Below are 25,742 nucleotides of genomic sequence, written 5' to 3' on the forward strand. Positions count from 1 at the left end.
TTTATTTTCTTTTTTTGCCTTTCTCTCTTTGACCTTTAGTTAGGTTCGGTTAACAAAGCATAGGAAACTTTATTTCTTTATTTGTTCTTGTATTTATAGAAAGTAATGGTGTGTTGTTAGAATATAGATAATTCAGTAATATCCTGCTTTCAAATATACCAGGCTAGCTAGAACTGCAAGCAAGAAAGTCATGCCGTGAACATTTAAAGATAATGTTAAAATTTATCTAAATTATATCGAGAAATTATTTTATGTGACAGTTAGAAAAAGAAGGGGATTTGGAAATGGTATGTTTCACAGCACAACCAAAATTCAGTCTAGATTGCAAAGGAAACAAAGAGCCAAAATATATATTTCCCTAAGGACATTTCCTAAAGATAGTAACAATGTGTTATATAAACACTTATGCACTAGTTAAAAACATAAATCAGCCATGCATATGTGTTGAATTAAGGCCATACAGTTGACATTTGCCTGATATTTCCTGATTTTGATTGAGTTTTTAAACTTTCCTTCTAATTAAATATAGTAGCATGGGTTCTTGTCTTGTACAGACAAGAAGAGTAATACACTGATTTCAACACCCTGCTATAGATGTTGTGGTGTCAAATTTTAGCTTTCAGTAGATTTCCAACTGAATCTATGTTCCAAAAGAAGTGATTGATGTGACTTGCTGCCATAATTCAATCTGACTAGTTTCACACATGTACTTTCTGTCTGTAGTCCTCAGTTTTTTGAGTCTGTCAGTTGAAAACTACCAAAGAGCTCCAGTTAATTGTGCAAAGTATTAACCTGTGGGGGAAAACACACAGTATTTTTAAAACACAACTCTGTTTGTGCACTGGGCAGTACTGTAATCTCAGTTCAGGTACCTGCCTGGGTCCAGGTTAGGGCTGTATAGCTTTTTACATTGACTTTTTTAGCTCTGGTTGGACTTGTTAATCTACCTCAGGTCTCGAGTCCTGTTGCACTTCTGAGATTGACATAGTAGTTGTCTATCACAGAAAAACATGGTAATTGACAGAAGAGAAACCTCATTCCTGTGAGGAGAAACTGGAAATTGATCTTGCCCAGTCAATCCTTAAAGATCTGACTTTAGTCATTGTCGGTGTCTCTTCTGTCCTGAAGGTCATATCCATTTTACATACATTTGCAAGAAATTATGCAGTGGTTTTGTAATTAATAGTCTTTGTTGCACCAGTTTTGTTTTCCTCTCAGCCTGGGAGAGATGTAGAAAAACATCTGATGGGATTGCTCTGATTTAGCCCAATTGGAGTCAAGGGGTGCTGGAGATCCTAGTTTCCTAGGTAGAGTTCCCTCACTCACTTTCCAAAACAAAGTCACTCCTATCTCAACTACAAAAGGAAGAGTAAAGAAGCAGAAGGGAGTAACTGCACATATCAGGGGTAGGAGCTGGAAGAAGATGTGAAAGCTGGTTAATCACTGTGACCTTGCCCCATTTGCCTGCCCATCCAAGAGAAGAGAGAGAATAATTCAACAATCCTTGTATCATCACAATTTTGGCAACAAATGAGAGGCAAGGATGTTAAATATCCCTGAAATGGGATTTTCACAGGCTCCATAACTTAGGGATCAGAAAGAATTTGCAGTTTATAGCACTGACTTCTGTAGTTCAATTCACTGCTGCTCTTTTTGGCTTTTTAACATGAATTTGAAAAGTGCAAACTGTTGCAAAATACTTTTCTTCATATGATTTTAGCTATCTTTAAGTTGGAGAAGGAAGTTAGCTTCAAATAAATCCAGTTTTAATTTATAAGTGTAAATCCATAGTGATGTTTCTATATCATATTTTCCAGACAAACCAATTAAAAACTGGTTAGATTCAGCATCTTACCTTCTTTCACAGTGTATAGTGCTGCTGCTTTCCTTTCCTTTTCTTCCTGGGGCCATGACTATAGTGAGGTTTGGTCAAATTTATTTATAGAAATTACTCAGAAACTATAATCTATGGTAAACTCCAATTACTAAAAATAAAACTGAACAGTGGGAGAGATGTTTGGCTTTTGTTGTCATTGTAAAGATAAATATGTAATCCTGCCTTGCTAAGGAGCAATTTAATGCTTCTGACATAAGCTTTTTGTCACTTCAGAATTTTCAGAGAATCTCAATCCAGTTAATTAGCCATTTTCTGTATGGGTTTTGTCAGGCAGGATGCAGTCTTGAAAAGATCACCTTTAGTCTTCAAACTCAGTTCAGCACACTTGAGCATGCAATTGCATTCCATTTAAAGGAATAGGAGTTGTGTTCATAACCATTCTTATAAAATGCTGCTCAATAATATATTACTTACCCAAACCTGCAAAAGAGGAGAGCACTCTTAATGTTGGCACGGTATGAGAAATGGTACACTGTAGTGAGGTTAGTTTATTATATTGATGGCATTTTCTGCAATTTCCAAAATGCAGATTTTTTTAAATACTTAAGATGTAAATTGTGAAGGAGTGGATGTTCTTGCATCATTTGCAGTTGAGTACATTGGAAAGCTTGTGGTTTTTTACAGTCCTCAGACTTTCAAAAAGTAAGCATGCATTTACAGTGTGCATTTACCTGATGTGTTGTATAGCATCAGGTTTTTTTACACAAACCTCTTTTAGGGAACATCAGCATTCTGACCATCCAAAGTTGTCCTAGTGCTCTTCTTTTTAAGCATAAAGTAAACTGTGTTCTTGGGTTTGGTTTTTTTTAAGAAGCATACAAACATGAACATGAAATACATAACACTTCCATTTTTACTATTTACTCAGTGATATTTGTAATTCACACTGGAAATCTGGTTTGGAATAGGTCTAGAAAGAAAATATATCAGTAGAGGATCTAGGTTTGTAACTTCTACTGTATGAGTGTTTCAGGTTTTTATAATGATACTGGTCTCAGTGATTGACTGTATACCAGTACCTGCAATATATCACTGCCTTGGACTTTTTTTTTTGTTGTCCTTGGTTGGAAAACTTGCCTGGTAATGAGAAAGTGAGTGCAGGAAGAATGAGACTGATGTTAATGGTACATTTTCATGTATCCACAAATTATGGGAAGGAAAATCTATGCATATGAAAAAAAGGCTAGCTTTGATTTTTAATTAGCCCAAACTTTGTGGTTATATTTCAGAATTTGACAGGCAGGTTCACTGTTTATATGTTTTAACTAGTTTTACTAGTGCTTCCCTTATTCTCAATTACATGTATTTCATGACAATTAACAATTTTGAATTTTGGGAGGTTTTTGGCAGTGCTCTGTTTGAGTTTGTTATCACAGATCTTTGGATATCTTGTCCCTTTGTAGAAGGGAAATGAATTTTCCCTTTGGGATTTAGCATACTGATAGATCTGAGTAATACTTATATGGTACTGGATTCCACAGTATGTCTACACACTTTGGGGATGCAAAGTACCTCCTGCATTTGAGTTACAAATTAAGAGATCAAAATATTCAGGCTAGTTTAGGGCATTAGAGCAATATAGCAGAGCTAGTAAAAGAATTTAGTTGCATTTTATGTGAAAGGAAGAACGTTATTTAGACATTATCTGTGGTGGTGAAATACTTCAGAGGAAGACAGTTAAAACTGTATTTGAAGGAAGTCAATCATCCCTGATTTTGGATAAGCTATTTAAGATGAGTAAAGGTAGGAGAAATGTGTTGCCAGCAACAGACCAATGTAAAAATACCAGAAAACCAAACAAATCCAAATGTTTCTGTGGTAAGATCTTTTTCTTACGATAAATTGTGCTAGGAAGCCTAAGAGAAAAGCTGGACAAAGGAGAGAAGAGGAGAGCACTGCAGAGCAGTCAGCAGGATTAGCTGTGTAATAGTATCTTGTTCATTATGACACCATCACAGGATGGTTTAGTGTATTGAATGGTATTTAAATACCATATGTTAATGTTTTCAGAATACCCATAACATGCCATGTTGTACTGAAGTTGATAAAAGAAAGAGTATACAGCCTGATGCTGTAACATATTTGACATTTTTTGTGAGTCAAATAATAACCTTGCAAGGAAAAACACTCCTTATTAGTAAGGACTAATCATATGCTTTAATGTATGTGCATGCCCTTGGGCTTGTCTTCTCCAGCGAATTTAGCATGGCTAAAGATTTTTAATGTGTCAAGTAATTATGAAGTAAGTTGCTACATGCAATCTGTTGAGACTTATTACCCTATGCACTTATTGAAGTTTATGAAATTTACAAAATTCTCCTGAAGAATTCATTGACCTATGTACTATAGAAGATTTTCAATTTCATGTTTTCTATCAAATGGAAATACTTTTCAAACTGCATTTAAGAATCCAAATAGAGTGGTGTTTAAGAGAGAATGAAATGAAAAACATTCATTCCCTTTCTTTTAGAATTTGTCTCCACATTAATGTATCACAGGCCAAACCTAATTACCTATTCAACCTATATTTTATTTGATCTACATGCCTGAGTGTCCTACAATCAAATTTACTGAAGAGCTTCTTACTTTTTTCTGCATTAAAACAATTGCCTTGAAGCAGCTAACAATTAAAAAATAAATGAGTTAACACTTTCTGCTAAGTGCTACCATTTAAGTTGTAATATGCAATTAAAAACTACATTTTAATTTCTGTTCAATTACATTGACTTAAATAGTAATTTTAGTGTTATACTTATGAACCATTTAATTGTGACATTTTTCCTCTGGCACGCGTGATGCAAAAGTAGATTTGATTTTGAAAATGTGGCAAGAAGTAACCTTTTCCCCCTCATGCTTTGCTATAGTGACAAAAAGAAAAAGACAGAATTACCTGGGCATTGTGTAAATATGATGGAACAATTTAATTTCAAAAGCCATAAAAATATGTCGGAATTCAAATTATTTTTCATGTTTTTGAAACTGTCTATTTAATAGAAGGAATACTCAGACTGCTTTATGGTAATATAGATGGATATTTGAAACATCCATGCATGTACTTGGTCATGTTAACAGCTGTAGGTTAGGGAAAGCTTTGTGTTAAGTCAACCCAAAGCCTGGTAGAACCTGAAGTGTGAAAAATTACATTGTAGAGCAGTGGCCTTTTTCAGGTGTGTATTGCTAGAGACAGATGCTTTATTTCTTGGGCTTTAGCTCCTTCTTTTAAAAAGAAAAATGTTGATGACTTGATGCACTGTGAACAGCTAGTTAACACATTTTTATGTTAATGCTAGAGAGAACTTGCTATGGAACAAGGTCCTTACCAGAATGGATTAAGATCTTCTTTTTCCCTCTGAACCATCTAGGTCCTTTTAGCATGCTGAAAATCACATTGAAGCATTTTCTAATGTCCAGAATAAACCTTGGGTAAATAATAAGCCAAGTGCTCATGTCCCTGTTCTGTGGTGTGTTACTCTGTTCTGTTCAGGTTACTGGCTATAGGGGTGTGAACATAATCAGAAAACTCTGATTAAGCAAAACAGAACCTGTTCTAAAAAGATGTTTTATTTTCTCAAGTGAGATTCTGTGTCTCTGGAAGGACCTTATTTCATCCATTTGGTAATATCTTTCGTGGTTTTGATCTCTGAATAACAGTGGAAGTTTATAGTGACCCTTTTACCAGTAAACCTGGTTCTATACCACTTGCAGTTGATGAGTTTCCAGCTTATGTATAAGTTAAAAGTATCATGCACGTTATTTAATGTCATCCCAATTATATTACAAGATTCCTAAAGTTCTTAAGATATGCTGGTCTTTGCAAAGAACCAGAATTTTAGAGTATTTTTTTTTCTGTTGTTCAATCCTGTTTCATGAAAAATTGTATTTTAGGACTGAAATGAACCTTAAGACATCTAGTTGCATTTCTTTCTTACACAAGTCCAGGTATTGCCATGAACTGTGCCTCAATTAGATGCTGTGGTGAGGACACAGCAGCTTCACTACCAAGAAGGGCTCTTAATATCATTTTAAGAGACTGTTGCTGGGGAGGATATCACAGAACAGTGTTGTATGTTTGGAATCCTGTTTCCCAATTTAGGGTTCTCAGAAACACTCCAAACTATGTGCTGCTACTTGTTCACTCCCTTTCTCCCTGTGATGGGCTGCAGAGGAGAATTGGAGGCACAAAAAATAAAGATCAAGGGTGGAGATAGGAGCAATTTACAGGAAACAGCAGTGAGATAAGAAAGAACAGCAACAGTAATAATGACAATTTACAGGAAAAGGTGAACGATTCACATGTCATTGCTCAACTCCCACAGAAACCCCCTGACAATACCTGACCTCTGCCCTGCCACCCATAAGGGAACCAGTCCCCAGAAGATGACATGAGGTGGTATAGAACAACCTCTGGGTCCTAACCACGCTTCCTTCTGGCTACTGCAAAAATTAACCCTTTTCTGGCCAGAACCAGAACAGTCTTTCAGTTCCAGTCCCAATAACTTAGTGTCTTGAAACAGCAGTGTCATCATGACTGGTGGATCTGCTGAAGAAAGGAGAAAGAGTGCAATGTAAGACAACTGTGTAGAATTTTAAGTATAACTTTGAAAAACATTTTATTTTTTTAACAATTTCCTAATTGATAAATAACATGCACCTTCACCCAAAATCATTTGTTCTAAGGGCTTTGTGGCTCAGGATACAAGAGTGGTTGCAAACGTGAGTGTCTTTCTGAACATCAGGAGCGCTCTCTTATTCTGAGTGGCAGACCACTGGCACAGGCAGCCCAGAGAGGTTGTGGAGTCTCCTTCCTTGGAGACAGATATTAAAAAACTGTCTTGTCATGATCCATTGCAGCTGGCTCTAGTGGACCTGCCTGTGCCAAGTGTTGGACCAGATGACCTCCAGAGGTGCCTTGCAACCACAGCTGCTTTGCAGTTCTATATTGTATTTAGTGGTGTGTATTTACTCATGGACTTTAATCCTAGTCTCAAACAATTCCAGGGTGATGTCAGTTTTAATTTACTGTAAGAAAGTATTCTGAGAAAAACATCTTATTCATCAGATATAAATGATGTCTTGTATCTGATCAAGTAAAACTGAAATAGAAGTGATTCTTCCAAACACTTCTAGTTAAAGAAAACCAGGGATAGAAAATTCATTAGTTCATTTAGGCTTCTGATACTATTTGAGGACTGTGTAGGGAGTAATTGTTCTCTAACTTTAAATGAAGACATTTATGGTCTAGCAACTTCTTTTTTGGTTGTGTGTCCTTTTCATATGTGCTCATTTTATCTGTGTTGTATAGAATTGTAATTTTTATCTGTAATTTCTTTGAACCTTTGTGATCATGAAAGGGCTTCAGCATTTAAATGAAGTCAACTAGTATATTCTGCCACTTGAAAGGGGTGACAATAACATTTTTAGGATGTAGACATGCCTGGAAGATTTTCCTTTTTTATAAGATAGTAAAAAAAAAAAAAGAAAAAATGTCAATAATTTTTTTTCAGAATCACCTAAATCACTGAGGGAGTAATTTTTTTATTAAATGTATCATTAGTTGGTATAGGAGATTCAACCAATTTGTTAGGTTATCTCAATAAATAATAATTTTTTTTACATTTATTTCTTTCGGAGATAGTTTTACTTAAAATCTGGTATTTGTGCTATTACAACCAACAGCAGCAATTGTAGATGCTGGTAATCTCCTGTAGTTTTAAGGGGATATCACCAAAACCTTCTTCCCCAGAACTTCTCCTAGATACAAACCATTTATTTTGGTACTTTGTAATTCTTCAGTGGGTGTACTGAGGCTGCCTGCCAGGTCCTTACCCAGCTACTCTTTCACTCCTTATTCTCAGCACAACTGGCTGAGAAAATAAGATGAAAAGTTCATGGGTTGAGGTAAAGATATGGAGATCAAGTAATCCACTGGTGGTAGAGACAAAATAGACTTGACTTGGGGAAAATGTAATTTATTGCCAGGTAAAATAGAGTTGGATTGTGAGAAATCAAGACAAAACCTAGAACAACTTTCTCCCACTCCCCTTGAAGGCAAAGGCTCAACTTCACTCCTTTCCCAGTTCTTCTCCCTCCTGCTCCCAGTGGCCCAGAGGGTTGGGGTAGGGAGCATTTGGTCAGGCTGTAACAGTTCCTCTCTGCCACTCCTTCCTTCTCACACTCTTTCCTGCTGCAGTGTGGGTGCTCCACAGGCTGCAGCATGATGTATTCCACAGGTGTATTTGCCCATTCCTGAATATTGTGCCACCAGATGTTCCCAGAGGTGCCAGCAGCTTGGCTCATGGGCTCAGCTGTGTCCTGCAGTGCCCAACACAGGGCAGCCCCTCACCTCCTTTCAGAGAAGTTGCCTTGACCATCAAAATTCTGCCCACAGCCAGCTGATAAAAAAGTCTCACATTTTCTGTCATATTTCCAAAGAGTTTTGCAATTAAATACTAAGTATTTTCATTGTTTTACATCCCCTGCTTTTCCAAGGTGATGTAGCTTTAACCAGGTTACTTCATATCAATGGCTAGGCATTAACAAGTCATTTTTTTGAGCACTTTCAGCTCTATTGACAAGAAAATATTTTTACTAAAGTAATCTAAAGTTGTTTTTGAGGTATTCTTGTTCTGCAAAACCTAAGAATTACTGCTTAGCTGTGCCTTCCTCTACAGATTATTGATGAAGAACTGGAGCATTTTTTAAGTCAGTATTAAAAACTCCTCTTGGCTCTGAATTCTTGAAGTAAGAATAAATAATGAGTAAGAAAGGGAAAGGAAAATCAGCTCTGAATGTTTTTTTGTCATTTAGAGATTTACATTTTAAAAGGTGTAAAATAGATATAAAGAAAATCTAGGAATTGCTGAAGGGTTGAAAATGGTGTCTACTGATACTTGGAGAGGGACCTTTATGGGAGAAAATACTTGTTATTAAGGGTTTGCTTGGTCTAGGAGGAAGGCAGAGAAAGGCCAGTGGCTAATAAAGTGAAAGGCAATGATGTTGGAATGAATGTAGAATAATAGCACTCATCTTGTGAGTGTACAGCACATCTTGTGCTTCTCTTTCAAGTCTCTGTTTGCCACATTTTCTGTAAGGTGACAGATTAATACTGTTTTTCAAGTATCTGCAACTTTTTGAATATAGTAATAAATTAAAAAAATGTAATTCTCCTTCTCTTCCTCTGATTTTTGTCTGTTTTTTGAAAACAAATTCTTCAGTCTTAAGGTATGGCTTATTTCAAATCTAGGAATATCCTGGCAGCACCAAATAATATTGCTGAAGTTGGTGGTGGGAGAATCTCTTATTCATTACAGCTTCCTGCTGAGGTTAAGTAAGATACATGTGGATATATATATATATATCTAGAGAGAGAGAGAGAGAGAGAAATCTTAGGAATGACAGCTGAATAGTAATTACTTTTTGACCTGCATTAGATGTGAAGTGTACTTGTGAATAAATACTTCAGTTGTTGTTTCTGAATAGGTGGCAACTCATTTTGTTTTCCCAAAAATATATGGGATCTGTTGTATTGGCATTATATGTTTATGGATATACTTGCATTTTGGTTTGTAATATGCTTAAACTCTCAGAGTTGAATTTGGATTTTGGTTTTTTTTGGATGTGGGGATTGGTTTTTTGGTTTTGTTTGTTTCAGTGCTTACAGATCATCTGTTGATGTGCAGTTAGGATGTGTTAGCATATAGCTTGAAGGTAAAACAAAATTGTCAAAATTTTGAATAATTACTGTGGTAGCCAGAGGAGGAATCACAAATATAACCATTTTCCTGGGATTAAGTTATTCTTGTCTCAGACTAAAAAGTGAAAATAGCTGCTTTGGGGGGTCAGTTTGGTGAGGAGCTTCAAAAAGGGAAAGGATTATGCAAATCCAGAATAAGGTAAGCCCCAGAAAAAAAAAATACAACTTTCCCCCCCCCCCCCCCCCCCCCCCAAGAAATAGAGAAAGGAATGCTCTCAAGGATTTAGATGAAATACTGGTGATCAAAATATAAAGCAGTTTCTAGAAGATGCTAGGGCCAAAAGTCCTTTTCACCCATGTTTGTTACAAGAAAGTTTTAGAGACTTTGACATCATGTATTGAAGACAAGTGAGAAGGGAATGTTTTAGATTGAAGTGTTCATCTGAGGATGATAAATAACAAATTGCTTGGAACAATGGTCTTCACCATTCGTTGACCTGAAAATAACTCTAATATCAAATCCATTTAATACTGCTGTTAATATTTTAGCAATTACTTAAATGAGCCTTGAAATGAAAGATAGAAATAGGATACCAATTTTTGAGCTTGCTTGAGGATTCTGGGAAGTACAGACTGGTTAGCATGAATTCCATACTGGGTAATTTTTTGAAGTTATGAAATGAATGGTACTATTAGGAGTGCCAATTTAAAAATAATAGTAAGAAGTCAGTGTGAATTTAAAGAAAAGTTATGCCTTACTATTAGAGCTTTACAACGCACTTGGATTTTATAAAGGTTTTGACAGGTTCTGTCAGCAAGACTTCTTACAGTTACAAAGTAATGTTAAGATGGAAAGGAAAATCTTTAGAGTAATGCTTGTCAAGAACAGGAAACAGATACATTTTTGTTATTGCAAAATGTCACTAGAGGAGTTTTGTATAAATCTGCAAGGATCTGTTCAGTGCTGGAAATTATCTACAGTGCAGTGAATTGCAAGGGGTAACAGAGTCATTCAGGGCTCCACTAATAGAAATGTCTGTGAAATCCTCATGCTCAAACAGGCAAGGTCTAAAAAATCTCTCCAAGGGGTACTATCTTTTCCTGTGGACTCCCTTCAGGTGTGGGTTTAGAAAGTAAATGGTTTCCTGGTAGTGGGGGTTTTGGTGGGTTTCATTATTTAATGTGGGGCTTTTTTCCTTCTCCCTCCTCTATTATATCTGAAGCTGTAGAGCACAGCAGAAATATATGGGACAGAGAAATGAAAAGGCAGCAGGGTATGGTAAGAAGTGAGAAACTGAATGTGTAGAAAGTCAACTTATGGTGTTGGTTTAGAGCAAATATGGGATGACAAGAGTGGACAACTTCATCATTGGCAATGATCCATTTTTAAGGAAAATGGATTCAACTTCATGGTTAGGAAGTCATTAATCCATACTGGGGACAGCTGTGAGGAAGGAAAGAATCTCTGTCCTAAAACATTTGTTTCTGCATGTGGTAGGGACTGAGGCTCAGTTCTGAGACCAAGGCAGATGAAACTTCGTGCTTCTCTTCTGAAGTTCTCGCTCTTCTCTAAGAGATGTTGTCTACTTATGTATATTGTTTAATATTTTAATGCTTTTAATGCCAAAGGCATTCCTGTTTGAGGAATAGTATAAACAAAAAATGGTTATGATTAGGTTATTATTTTGACAACTTTATAAGAAAAGACAGTTACTTATATCTTCATGTTTACATGTAGTTGCTTTGAAAAAATCTAAAATTAATGATCTTTTAAACCTCTGTAATATATTGTTTAAGATTAAATTATTTAAGTTACTGGGACCAGAGGATGTGCAACACAGAGTTCAAAGAAAATTTAAGGATTAAATAATTCAAGTAACTGTTTATATTCGTGGGTGCCTAGGGACTGAAATGGCAAAGGTGTCATTCTGCATATTTATTAAGTTGTCAGTGGAATTCAGGAGCCTTTACAGGCCTGTACTTTCAACAACAACTCTTTAGCGAAAACTAACAAAAAAACTGATACAAAGAGAAGAATTCGTGAGCATCAGGTAAATATGACCTGCAGGGAGTCCTGAACATTGCTTCTATAATGGGAAGTCCTGCCTTAAACCCTTTGTGCTTCATAGAAAGATTAACAAATATGCAGGGAGGTGATCTGATTGATAGTGTCTGCTTGATTTTCCAGAAGGGTTTAACAAGTCTCGTATGTTTCTATGGAAAGAAAACCATCATGGAATAAGAGAAAGACTATTTCCCAGGCAAATAATTAATTAAAAGATGGGAAATGGAGGGTAGAAATAAATACCTCTTCCAATAGAGCAAGGTTAGCAGTGCAGTTTGGCTGAATTTCTGCTAGGAATTTTGCTGTTAAATGTATTCATATAGTGAAGATGGTAATATGGTAAAAAGATGATTCTTGAGGTGAGAGAGTTTGTCAGTGGTCGTATTGTGTGGAACAGTGAACATGAGAGCAAGCACTGAAGAGCTGCAGAGTGATCTTAGGAGTTTGCTTCGGCAACAAAGCAGCAGAAAAGTTTCCCAGTATATAAACACAAAGCGATGCAAAGATTGATACAGTGGATGACTTCTAAACTTCATGCACAAGATGATGAGCTCTGAGCTGATCTTGATCCCTGAGGAGTTATCAGTGCTGGTTTCATTGAGAATGTCAGCTCAGGACCATGCCAAAACTAATGCAAATTTTTATAAATTATTAAGAAAATAATAGAGAGCAAAACAGAAGAATCCTTATTCCACTGTTAATTTATGATTAATCCTGCTCTGTGCAGTTTGGTACCTCATTTCAAAGAGGTTGGTTACAATGGAATTGCAGGTGGTTTAGAACAAGGCATACTGGGAAGTATTATGTGTAACATGGCTTTACAGCTAAGTAGATCAGAACTCTCTAGCCAGAAAGAGAAAACTTACAGAGGAATACTCTTGAGAGGTGTTTTGAACAAATTTGTAAGTGACATGGAGGTCAGTAGATGCGCAGACTATTTGGAGGTGACTCTCTGAAAGCCAGGAGTCAGATGTCATCAAAGCTAGTGGTAGCCAGGTTCAAACACAAAATAAGCTGAGTTCTTGTTTAGTGAGTAGCAGATATGTGCAGCTCCTCAGGAACATGATGTTGCAAATCCAGAAAGTTTACATAGTTTCACGGGAAACTGGAAAAACCCGAAAAACAAGATTAATTGAAATAAATCTAAATAGATAAAATATATCGGGCTAGAGAAATTGCTTGAGATGAAAATAATTGGAGTTGGGAGAATATTAGGGGGATGGTAGGTAACCTGTATGCTTGTCTTCGTCCAACTCCTGTATGTGCATATGGTCCCTGTTTTTTCAGAGCAGGGTGGGACTGAAAAGAATGAATGATAAACATAATCTTTCTTGTTATCACAGAGTTTGCTGCTGCTGCACTCCCTGAGCACAAATGATGTGCTTACTGACCTGCTCTGACCATTGCTCTGAAACAGCATAGCTGTCTTTGTTTTTGTTGGCTCACCTAATAAAAACAGTACTAGTGAGAGTTGGATGTGAGTAAGAGCTTTGAAGGACCAAAGGGTTATATATGAACATGTGGCTTTGAATATGATGAGTTCAGATTATTAATACCCTCTAGCTGATCTTGAGAGCTTCACAACAGATCTTTAGAACTGAAGCAAGACCCTTTGTGTTCAGCAACAGCAAAATCACAATGCCAAAAGTGTACTAGACTAAATAAAGCTAGACTGACTTCAGACTTCTTGTAGGTAAAGCAAGAAATTATAACAATGTAGAAGATTATTGTAATAAAAATAAGACATTATGAGCAAAAAATTAAATAGGAAAACTTTCACATTCTGTTCCTTAGTTACTGGACCAAAACACCACCATCTTGTAGGTTAAATGTTTTCTGATTTGCAGAATTGTCCACAGTTTTACTAGGACCCGTGGTCTAAAAATGTTTGTACAGGTATTTTTAAACAGATGCTGCCACATGCTTTATTTGCGAGATCATGGACTAGATGTGCTCCAAATCAGTGAATCACCAAAATGAAATGAAGTGTAGCACAAAGTTCTAAATAGATTGAAACATTATACAAAATATATAAAATATATAAATACGTATATAAAATACAGCAGTGATTTTAATTATACTCTGTGTGTGTGTATATATATATATATATAAAATTATACAGAATATACAGTATATTGATGACAGGAAGAAATTATCTAAAGATAAAGTTTAATCCAGAAAAATAAAATTATTTCAATGTCAAGGTACTGTAAATTACTCTGAAAGTTTCCTTAAAAACTCTAAAATACCAACCACTTTCCCATTTTATCAATAAAAACATATATAGTTTTATACTTATTAACAGGATTAAATGAGTCAGATTTATCTTGACAAGAAATGCTTTGTTGTCTAAAAACTTGCTTTTAATGTAATTGAAAATAGTGTTGCTCATATTTTAAAAAATCCTAATAGTGTAAAGCTGTCATGCTGAAAGAGGTGGGATGGAATTGCCAAGTGCAGATGCCCATGTAACAGTGATGCTGAACAATAAACCGCATTCATATTTCTTTTCTATAGAAAGTGCATGGTGCTTTGGGTGAACTAATCCCTCAATATTGCCAGCTATGTACGATAAATCATGCTTAAGGATTATTATTTATGGGAATGCTATGAATTTTTTGTATCTACACTTGTAGCTTATTTTCATTTTAAAGACTTTAGACCATAACTCCGTACTTTTAATTTTGTATTCAGTATGGGGAATTAATCCCAGAATGGGGCTTTTTGGATGCAAAATCTGAATGCTTGTGTAGTAACAACAGCTGTCCCCTCACCATGTGGTGTCTTCCATTGCTTTACTGTAGAGATGAAATTTGGCCCAGTGTTTCAGTAATATTGGACACACATGGTTTTAGGTGACAAAGCAGTATGTTTATGCATTCATTTGACTCTTGCAGTTACAGTTGGCTACAGATTAGAACAGGGAGAATACATTCACACCATGACCACCCTCGTAGCTGCTTGTAGTACTTGGATCACAGTAGGCGCTGTTGCATCTAAAGACACAATTAACTGTTGCTGAGGAATTGCAAATTCACAAAAGCTCCTTTACAGCTTTTGCTGTTGAGAGCGGATTTTCTGGGAAAAAAAAAAAACAAAAAACTTTTTCAGAGATTTTCCAAATTTATAAATGTTTTAGATCTTCACATTTTAAAATTATTGTCGGCTTGAAATAAGATTAAGAAGTTGATATTTTAATGTAGCTAATGAATTTGTGTGCCCTGAATTAGCTGTGTAATTACAGATTTGCAGAATGATTGTAGTTTTGTCCATTATTTAGGAAGATAAACTCAAGAGTTCTGTGATATTTACAAGTGGTTAGTAAAACTGAGCACAAATCAAAGCTTACAAAAAAGTCTGAAAATAAAACTTAGCAGAAAGCTTCCAACATCTGTATATAACTGAAAAGATCATCTTGATTTCCATGTGTAATTGCTTAGATATGCTTTGGATATGGTAGGAAAGACTGGCTGTGAATGTAACTGTGAATCTATTATAAATACCCCACAAACAAACAAATCACCAAGTTTTAGTACAAATTAAATAGAAAATTACAGTAAAGCACATATTAACCCTAATTTTGAGGTATGAAATTTGATTTTTAAACAAAAGGCTTTTAACCAGAACTCTATAGAAGAATTCATTATTTAAGTTACAGTGATAAAAATTTTTATAAGTAGAACATTCAGCACTGGAAATCTTTCTTTACAAAAATCCCTGAGAAATATTTTAATTTAAAATATCTATATGGAGTATAATGTAATAAAAGTATATATTAACATGTTTAAACCAGTAAAAGTAATAAGGCTATTTTGCAATGTGGAGATTTTTCTATGTATGTAATTTCTTCTGTAGGCTAGGGTGTAATTGTATAATGCAAGCAATGTATGTGTGAGATCTCTCACATACACACACGTTACTTAAGCATCTTGTGTTTGAATCATCAGAGATAATTAATTTTATTCTTGTATTAAAAACTATGAATGTTTGAGGCTTTCAGCATTGAATAAAGGACTACATGGATCCAAACCAGGACGATTGATAAAATCCTTGCTACTATTGGCTATTATTTACTGTCTTTTAAGTGGCAGGTTGTATTTATGCCAATTTATCTGCTTCAGGGAACACTCATGATAGCAGAACAAAGTGAATAAAAGTAGTTTGCTTTGCAAATGAATGCAAATGGTGAAGCCTTTCGGGAAGCCCTTTAACGGGAGCAATGCACTTTGATTATGAGTGAAGCTGCCATTTGGACATGGTGAAAAGAGCACGCTTGAACCATTGATTGGGGGAGACAGTAAAAAGTCAGGAAGGGCCCCGTTAAGCTTGCAGTGCAGCGGGCGGATGTCAGTGTGGTTAGAGCACAGTGGGAGAATGACAGGCAGGATTAGTGTCAGGGAGAAGCTTTGCTGTAGTTGTGGAGATGGTCCCTGGGGTCACTCACCTCTGACTGTTGTTCTGTGCTGATGGCTCTGTAATGCAAACCGCTTGATATGTGCCTGTTCATTATTGGAAATGGTGATTAGAAGAGGTATGTCATAAAGAATTCCTTAAAAATAAATAAAATGGCAAACTACTGATGCTAACAAAGATTTGGCTCTGCAGTCTTTGCCAAAGATGCTGCAAACGTCAGAGACGGTTACTGCATTTTGCCTTCTGAGGCAAACACGATTTCATGCCTTAAACTGCTCTAATTGTGTGTTCCTTGCTTTGTTCACTTTTATTTGGCCGTTATGAAGACAGTCATTGTTAACAGCTTGGCATGTAGTTGGAGTAAAACATTTTTATATCTTTTGGTTATTGAGTAGGGGAAGCATCCGGTCTGGTTTTGTGGCATAACTGCATTTTAGGGGGGGGATGGGGGAGGGCTGTTGTTTAATCATCTTGATGGAATATTAAAGTCAAGAGATTTCATTCCTGGTTCATGCTAGAGTGCTAAAACACAGGATGGTAACAGTGATAAGAAGCTAAGATGACTGTTCTGTTTCATTTAGAGGCTTTTTTAATACGTCAAAATGGAGATATTATCTGTGTCTTTGCTGAAAAAAGATTAGATAGACAATTAAGTAAATGTTTAAAATGTTGTGTCTTAAACTGTTATCGTTGGCATCGTTTTGGTAGGGAAAGACCATTGAGATCATTGACTCTCACCATTAATCCGGCTCTATGAAGACCAAGTGTCACATCCACACATGGTCTTTTAAATACTTCCAGAGATGGCAATTCTACCATTTCCCTTGGCAGCCTGTTACAATGCTCAAAAGCCATTTTGGTGAAGAAACTTTTCCTAATATATAATCTACAGCTCCCTTGGCACAACTTGAGGCCATTTCCTCTTGTCCTAGATCTTATTACCTGGGAAGGAGGCCTCGCCACAGTTTTCTATCTCAGGCAGTTGTAGAGAACACAAAGGTCTCCTCTGAGCCTCCTTTTCTCCAGGCTAAACATCCCCAGCTCCCTTAGCTGCTCCTCATCAGACTTGTGCTCCAGACCTTTCACTAGCTCATTTCCTTTCTCTGAGCATTCTCCAGCACCTCAATGTCTTTCTTGTAGTGAGGGGCCCAGAACTGAACCCAGAACTCAAGGTGAGGCCTCAGCAGTGCTGAGTGCAGGGTTCTGGTCACTGCCCTGGTCCTGCTGGCCACTCCATTGCTGCTCCAGGCCAGGATGCCATTGGCCTCTTGGCCCCCTGGGCACTCTCTGGCTCATGTTCAGCTGCTGTTGAGCAGCACCCCCAGCACCTTTTCCTGCAGGCATCTGCCAGCCCCTCTGCCCAGCCTGGAGCTGCAGGGGTTGTTGTGACCCAAGGGCAGGAGCAGGCGCAGGCACTTGGCCTTGCTGAAGCTCAGAGCTCTGGCCTCTGCCATCAGTGCAGCCTGGCCAGATCCCCCTGCAGAGCCTTCCTGCCCTCCAGCAGCTCAACACTCCCACCCAGCTCGCTGTCTGCAGCCCTGGATGCCCTCATGTGGATCTTGATAAAGACATTAAAGAGACCTGGTGCCAGCCCTGAGCCCTGGGGAGCACTGCTGGATGGAATTCCATTCAGCAGCAGCCTCTGGGCCCGGCCATGGCTACAGTTTCCTGCCCATCCAAGAGAGCAGCCGGGCAGGCCATGAGCAGCCAGTTCCTGCAGGAGATGCTGTAGGAAATGGTGGCAAAGGCTTTCCTGAAGTCTGGGTAGGCACATCCACAGCCTTTCACCCATCCAAGTGGGTCATCTTATCATAGAAAAAGAGATCGGGTCAATCCAGCAGGAGCTGCCTTTCACAAACCTGTGCTGGCTGGGCCTGATCCCCTGGTTGTCCTGTACGTGCTGTGTGGTGGCACGCAAGAGGATCAGCTCCATGACCTTCCCTGGCACCAAGATCAGACTGACAGACTTACTGTTCCCTGGATCTTCCTTCTAACTCCTGTTCTTGATGGGTATTGCATTTGGAAACCTCTTGTGAACTGAGACCTCCCCAGTCAGCTGGGTTTGCTGGTAAATGTCTGAAAGGGACGCAGTGAGCACTGAGCTCCCTCAGTTCCTGTGGCTGGATCCCATCCAGCCCCATGGACTTGTGTGTGTCAGGTCACTGACCAATTTTTCTTGGATTACGGGGGCTTCACTGTGCTCTGTCTTCCAGGTCAGGGACTGGGTACATGGAGACCAATGTATCTTTCCTTTAAAGGCTGAGGTAAAGGGGAGGTATGAAGTACCTCAACCTTTTCCCTATCCTGTGTCATTGTTTCTGCCTGCGTCTAGTAAAAGATTGAGATTCTCCTTAGCTCTCCTTTTGTTGCTCATGGATTTGCAGAAACATTTTTTGTTGTCTTTTACACCAGTAGTCAGATTAAGTTCTTATTGGACTTGGGCCCACCTAATTTTTGCATAACCCCATAATCTAATAAATGTATTGTTGAATATTATCTTTATTGCATTTTGTGGTGTTGTGTTATGTATGTTGTATTAAAGTTAATAGAAATTAAATGCCTCAGTCTACATAATAGACAAAGTGCAAATTTTGAGTGTTCAGAATTTTTAGTGTCTTGATGTTGGTCTCTTGCTTTTATCTACTTTCAGCAACAAGACACAGAGAAGATACCCAGATTTATTTTTTTTTTATTATTAGATTAATTTGGTTAAAGATTTTTTTTTTGTCCGTATATTGTCCGTATATTACCTTGCAAATAAATGTCCAATATTCCAGTGTAATGAATGTTTTACAAATGTTTTACAGGCACCTGAATGGACAGAGGAGGACCTGAGCCAGCTGACAAGAAGTATGGTTAAGTTCCCAGGGGGGACCCCCGGTCGATGGGAAAAGATTGCTCACGAATTGGGTCGATCAGTGGCAGATGTGAGTGCACTCAGATTTGCATTGTGCAGAGGATGACAAACCAGAACAAGACAGGCAGTGCAGAAGGCAGATATGGGGGCTGACATTGTCTTTTGAGAGAAGCTACAATCCTTTTAGGACCTGGAAGTGAACCATTAACTAACTATGCAAGAAGCAGATGTCAGCCAGTATCTCCCTCCACAATTAACAGCTGTAACTGATCAGCTGGATGGGGGATTCTGGTGCTTACAAACTTCAGCTACTGTAACCCAATAACAGAAAAAACAATGAACTGCAGGTTTTGTAGCAACCTTCTTTCACTGCAAGTGAATGTTTGTGTGACTTGGTTAAAGATTACGTCTCTGTTTCAAGCCAGTCCTTAAAAAATGCATATGAGCTAATGGTGTTTTGACAGGTGGTTTCCATTAATTAAGCAGAAATATCTTCACAAATTTTAAAACTATGTAATGTGCATTATACTATTTCAGTGCCTTTTTCAGTATTATAGCATACTTTCAAATAATATTTTTTAATTAACATCTTTGTTAATTCATATTTTATAGTATATACGAGATACCAAAGCTTGTACTTACTTTTTTTAAGTGTTATGATCTTAAAAGCCTTAGGGGCTAGGCTGTAAAAGACTTCTCCTTTTCAACCAATAGATCACTAGAACATGTCATAGTGTCTACTGAGGACCATTTGAAAGCCCTTTCTGTTGACCTTATTTTATAGGCTCTGTAGGGGTTAATGAGAATAACATTTAAATCTGTTCATGTACATTTTGAGATTAGATGTTCTTTATTTATCATATTTCAGGAATTATCTTAAATAATGGAAAACAAAGCCACTGACTGCAGTGAAATGTAATAGCCCTCTGGGAGATTTGTGTACTTCTTAAATTCTTTTTTCATTGTTGATATAATCACAAAAATATATTTTGACAACTTTGTTTTAAAGTTTTCGTGCACCTATACTGCTCTGATACATATACTAAAAAAATAAGTCTTTTGCACTATTCTAATTTTAGAACAATACATTATTTGCAAAATAGTGTATGTAAACAAGAAGTTACCAACCTGCTAATCAAATGAAATTCGGGTTTTTAAGGTTTATTGTGTTCCTACTTGAAGTATTCATACTACTGAACTGACTAAACTGAATAATAGTAATACTAAACTTTAATAATAATAAACTTTATAATAATAATAATACTGAAATTTATTAAAAATATACTACATTTTACTGATCTTAACAGCAAAAATATTACACATATGTTGGTAGTATACAGTGCTCATGGCAAAGAGCTTTTGAGATTGGTTTGGAAAATTTGATTGTCTTGATACGGATAGTATGGACATGTGGAATGGTTCTACATCCATCCATCACAAAACTAGCACTACCCTCAGATTCCCTTTTGCACCCACTGCCTGCTTTATTCCTTGACTTGGGTGTGTTGGGAATCCTTTGCATAATGTGTTTGGCCCAGTATTGTACTTGCACACATCCAGTACTGGAAGGAAAAAACCAAAGCTCACTTGTTTCTTCCATTAGATGAGAGGTCCTGAGCAACTTGCTGTTTTCTTTCAGTAGGTAGGAAAGAGAAATTAAAGACGTGATTGTTCTAAGAGCTGTAATTTTCTTGTATGAAAAAAGGAATTTCCAGGATTTTTATGTGTGGAGAAAGGTCTGAATGTAATCCTTTTTACTTCTAGTAATCTCATGTAATTGTTCTCCACACAAGTTTTTACTTCTCTAAAAATTTTCAACTACTGCTAGTGCTAGGTGACTTTCCTGACACAAACTAATTAGAGTTTCTGCTACTTTTATCATTGCATTACACAGCAATGATAAGAAGTGCAGCAATTAGGTGTTAGACGGAAACAGAAACAAGTATTTTACAAAATGAATGTTTTAAACAAAAGCTTCATGGGAACTTCTTTGGGTCTCAGATTATTACTGAAATGGTGAAACTGAAAACTACTTCAGATATATCCATTCAGTAAGATTTCAGTATTCAATAAGGTGTACAACTTATCCTGTGTATATTTCTTGAAGATAACATAGAATCTGAATTTACAGCAAGGACTCTTATTTTGTTTGGGCATCACCATAATTAGATAAGAAATGTTATGGTAAAGCTGCAGGAGAAACTTCTGGGTTGTTAACTTTGTGTGCAGTAAAAAAGGTGTTTGCATGTGCAGGCAGCATTTGCTGCCCAAACAGCTGTTCCCTGTGTCTGCAGGGAGCAGGGCAAGGAGAGGAGTTCTGGTGTACAAGGTGCTGCTTTGAAACAGCTTGTGTAGCAGAGGTTGGGAGTGCCTTGCTTACAGCTGGTTTAACAGGAGTCAGGCCAGAGAAGGTTTGAAGTATGTATTAGCAAATGTACTATGTCTTGAAAAAGAAAAACATTCAAGGACGAATTTGAATTTGGTTTTCCAACATTTTCTAGTAAAGGAAATACTTTGTAAGAACTTGAGATTAGTGTCTGCTTCTTTCTTCTCCTGCAAAGCATCAAGAGCAGTAAGGCTTGGTTTTCCTTTCACAGTTAGAGAATCATGATAGGAAGGATTGATAAGGTACAATGTGCTTGCTTCTGAGTGATTTTATACATTCACACCTTATTTAATAGTAGATAGCTAAATAGGTATTCATAAAAATAGCTCACAGTAATCCAGTCCAAAATGCTGTCTCCATTGTTGCTTCTGTCTCAAAGCTTTCTTTCTCAGAAAAAAAAAGTTAGAAAAAATCTCAAAACTTTTTAAAGAATAAACTGAATCCATTCATATATATCAGAAGAGCATCAGTGAAATTCACTCCCTCTAATCATCCCAAAGAAATTGTATCTTAAATTTCTTCTTTTTTTTTTTTTAAAGAAATAAATTTCTACTACATCCAGCTGTGCTTCCACTTGAAATTTTTAGGCAGTGTGAAGCAGTGACTTGAGGAGAGTGTTCTTGGCTTTTTTTAACTTTGCAGCTTCATAGTGTTGTTTTAACTTACTGCATCCTTCGTTTGTGTCTAGTGTTCAGTATTGCACTTAAACATGTGGTTTGATAGAAAGAGTCCAGGTGGGAATAATCAGTTCCTAAAATGTTATCTACAAGGAAAGATTGTGAAAGAATTAATGTTGTTGAACTAAAAAAAAACTTTAAAAATTAACTGAGAATGTAAGTATTCAACTACATAAAAAGAAAAACCATAATGTCCATTGTATTGGTCTTACAGGGCAAGAAGTTTTTGCCTCAAATTTAATCAGAGGCTGCAGAGTTAGACACTGAAGGACAAAGAATTACAATGGAGATGATAAAGCAGTGGAATAAGCTGCTGTGGAGTCTCTGTATTTGTGGGCCTTCAAGAACAGGTTACACAAACATCTGCAAGAAACTTCAATACAATGGTTCTGCCTGAGGTTAGGTCCTTCTCTTCATATGGTCTGTGATTACACTAGCAAGTGCAAGCTATCTGGGAGGAAAAGGGGAGGGAAAAACCCTTCCCTACAATTGGAAGCATGTGTGAATTCACTTTTAAAAATGTAGAATTAAAGCCAGATAGTCACCATAGTTGGTCAGTAATCAATGTACATACCTCAGCTTGACTTCCTAAATTCAGTAATTCCTAACAGTGTTCCTTCAGTGTTTTTCTTGTCTAGTACTAGTTGATTTGTTGTTTCATAGACATTTAGTTTGTTAATTGTTATTTCCCAAGCACAGCCCAAATAATACCCATTATATGGGTATGTCTACCAGATTCCCTGTCCAAACAAGTATCTCCACCTGGTGTGATGCAGGCTGCTGGGAAAGTGGCAGCCAAACTCCAGCAATAAACAGCTACAGCCATGCTGTGGTGCCCCTGAGCTCATTCAGCTCTACTGTTTCTGTTTATGCTGCCTCATGTGATACCAGCATAAATATCTTTGCAGCATATTCCTGTGCTTTTCACCTCGGAGCAAGGGTAGTGTGGTGCAGACATGCTGGAGGAAGGGTTTCTGCTTTAACTTCTGGCATGGTAAATGTTTGTCTTGTCTCTCTTTGGGAAGACATCTTTTAACAGCCAATGAATGATCGACCCAAAATAGATGAGGTTAAGTTGTGCTCACTTTATCAGTATTTTTAATTATTTAAATTATTTAAATTGCTAATTGTCACTTCAGTATGTGCATATAGGGAATTTAGCAATCTTTTCCTATAAAGATGGTTTTCAGCTGGCTTAGTATAATGAAATCTTATTGCTTTCACAACGGAAAGCTTCTGCAGCTTTTTAAGTCATTTTTATGGCAATTGGCTGTTATTGTAAATTAGGTTTTCAAGTATTTTGATTATGAAAGGGAAATGGAGTTCAGTTAACTCTAATCAGGATTCCTGCCTGCTGACCTGGTTACCTGTACCACTGCTCTCTGTCATCCTCCAAACATCTGTTCTTTGACCCATTTTCCATGCTGAATTTGTTGCTCCAGGGTTAGTTCTCATTCCTGTCTGCCAATACTTAAGGAAATAATTGACCTTTTAAAACGAAATAAAAAAGTTATGTTTGAATTTCCTAAGCACTGTGAACAGTCTACAACATAGTATAAATAATGAATGGAGTTGCAATACTGTTATTTCTGCAAAAATGATATTGTTGGATTTGACAAATACTAAGCCTTATGAAGATTTATAGTAATGATTGTCAGCTTTTGCTGAATTCAAAAATTGAGGAAAAGCACTTAGATGTGAAATTATAGAAGTATATTGTAGTTGACAATACCAACCTTTATAGATAAAAAGTTTTAAAAAATATTTGCTGAAAGGCATAAATTAATTTCAGTAACTACAAAGGACATTCAAATTGTAAAAATAATAGAGGAAGTAAAAGCTGTCTGGCATGCCAAACAGACTTTAATGTGATTATTAGGTACAGGTTTTTTAAATTAAAGGCAAAGAGATCTCAGATTTCATACTTGTGAAGTAATATCATTCACTTGTCTTACAGGATTTAAACTGATTCTGTTTGCTCCTGCAGTCACTAATCTCATGCATTTGTGTTGCAAAAACAGACTGATTGGGATTTGCTGCTTGTATAGAAGAACACTGAGGTAGACAGCAAAACAATAGCCAGGTGGCAGACATTCTGAATTACCATGAAACCTGAAAGCATAAGGTTTGGGGGGGTGGGTGCATATTTTGTGATATCTCTTGTATGCCCAGCAACAGTTTCAGCCTGTAAGTCTGACTGTGTGAGTTCATACTCATTACACTTCGTATGCCATTGTAAAATAGATTTATTTTTGACAAATGCAAGATCATTACTTTGCCAACAAGAAAACATCTATATGAGAAATGGTCCGTATGTGAAAGCTCATGAATTTATTAGATCTTTAGATCTTTTGCTTCTGGAGATTAACTGTTTTCCTAAGACTGTTTTATATTTCATTTTGTGTACTGTCTGTGTTAACTCAGTTACAGTGCAGTCCAGTTGTGGATATTCTGAAACACTCACCCTTTAGCAGTTTGCATATATTTATGTAATCAGTAGTTCTCCTAGTTGTTTATTGAAGTATAAAGACCTAGATCAAGGTCCAGGAGAGGTTATGAATATCTAAGATGGGGTTTAGATAATATATAGGTCATGTAGACTCTTCAGTCTGTGAGTGAAGTCTTCAAAACACCTGTCTAATCCCACAGACACACCAGAGTGAGTCTGTTGATACTTGGAGAGAGGAAAAGGTGGTTGCTGTTCTCAGCACTCTCACTGTACAGTTTCATTCTGTGCACTCCTACAGTTGTCCCTGCCATTTTTATAAGATTGAGCAGAACAATGCCCCTTATAAACAAAATGGATTTTTGTCTCATAAAGCATGACCAAAGCATTCTTTTCACTTACAGGAAAAGTTGTTTGCTTGGTTTTTTTACAGAAGGCAGTGGGACAGCAATTTTTGGTCCAAATAGATGGATTGTGAAGGGGTTAAGCCAGTGATGCTGCAACTTTTAATAGAGTGGCATAAATTAAAGTAATGTCTCACCAAACTCACAGTGACCTGGGTTTGAATTTCATTGCAGAATTCAAATTTCTGACTGTCAAGAAAGGTAATGCATTTTGCATCATCAGTAACAAAATAAGATGTCCAAGTAGTTGTTGCAGTGGGCATTTGAGTCAAACTCCCATCCTGCATGAGTGCCCATAGGATAGAGCTAAAGACTCTCTCATGGATTTTAACTGACAAAAAACAAGCACAGTATGAAGTCCCCAGCATAATCACAAGTCTAATTGCAAAATTCTTCCTCTTGTGTCCTGAAAAAAGGAGCAATTCTTTTGCTGCTTTAAATTAACTGTTTGGGGACTTAAACTGGAAAAAGTTCTACATCTGCTGATTTAGGTCAAATTTGCCTTTTTTGCAGGTCACATCTTAAACTGCCTCATAATAAAACTTATGATTGTTTTGGGGATTTCTGTTGCTGTGGCAAAGTTCAGAATCACACATGGCTTCAAAGTCCATAAGCATAATAAACTGTATTGTTGCTGGCTGCAACTGGTGGTTCTAAGCAAATTCAGTTAAGTTCATAATTTCAGTTCATGTTTTGTAGTTCTTTCAAGAATGTTGTCCTTAAAATACTCACTTTCTGTACTAGTATCAAATTTAACCTACACAGTGGCTAGAGATTAGTTGCATTACCAACTTTTGGGAAAATTTGTAACATTCTACTAAACTAACTCTAACTTGGCAGTGCCAAAACAAAGGTATGTCTGATTTGAAATACTTCAGGTGGTATTTTAAGTTGCAAATGAGGA

At 36.9% G+C, this 25,742-nt stretch overlaps 1 protein-coding gene across 1 annotated transcript in view; it reads left to right on the top strand.

Moving 5' to 3' along the window:
• Positions 1–25,742, top strand: part of DNAJC1 (DnaJ heat shock protein family (Hsp40) member C1) — a 108,095-nt gene that overhangs the window by 73,808 nt on the left and 8,545 nt on the right. Inside the window, exon 9 of the mRNA XM_064408416.1 lies at positions 18,876–18,995. Coding sequence (XP_064264486.1) covers positions 18,876–18,995 — 120 coding nt within the window. The remainder of the gene's footprint in view (positions 1–18,875; positions 18,996–25,742) is intronic.

Source organism: Passer domesticus, chromosome 1 (genome assembly GCF_036417665.1).
Source record: "Passer domesticus isolate bPasDom1 chromosome 1, bPasDom1.hap1, whole genome shotgun sequence".
Lineage (NCBI taxonomy): Eukaryota > Metazoa > Chordata > Aves > Passeriformes > Passeridae > Passer > Passer domesticus.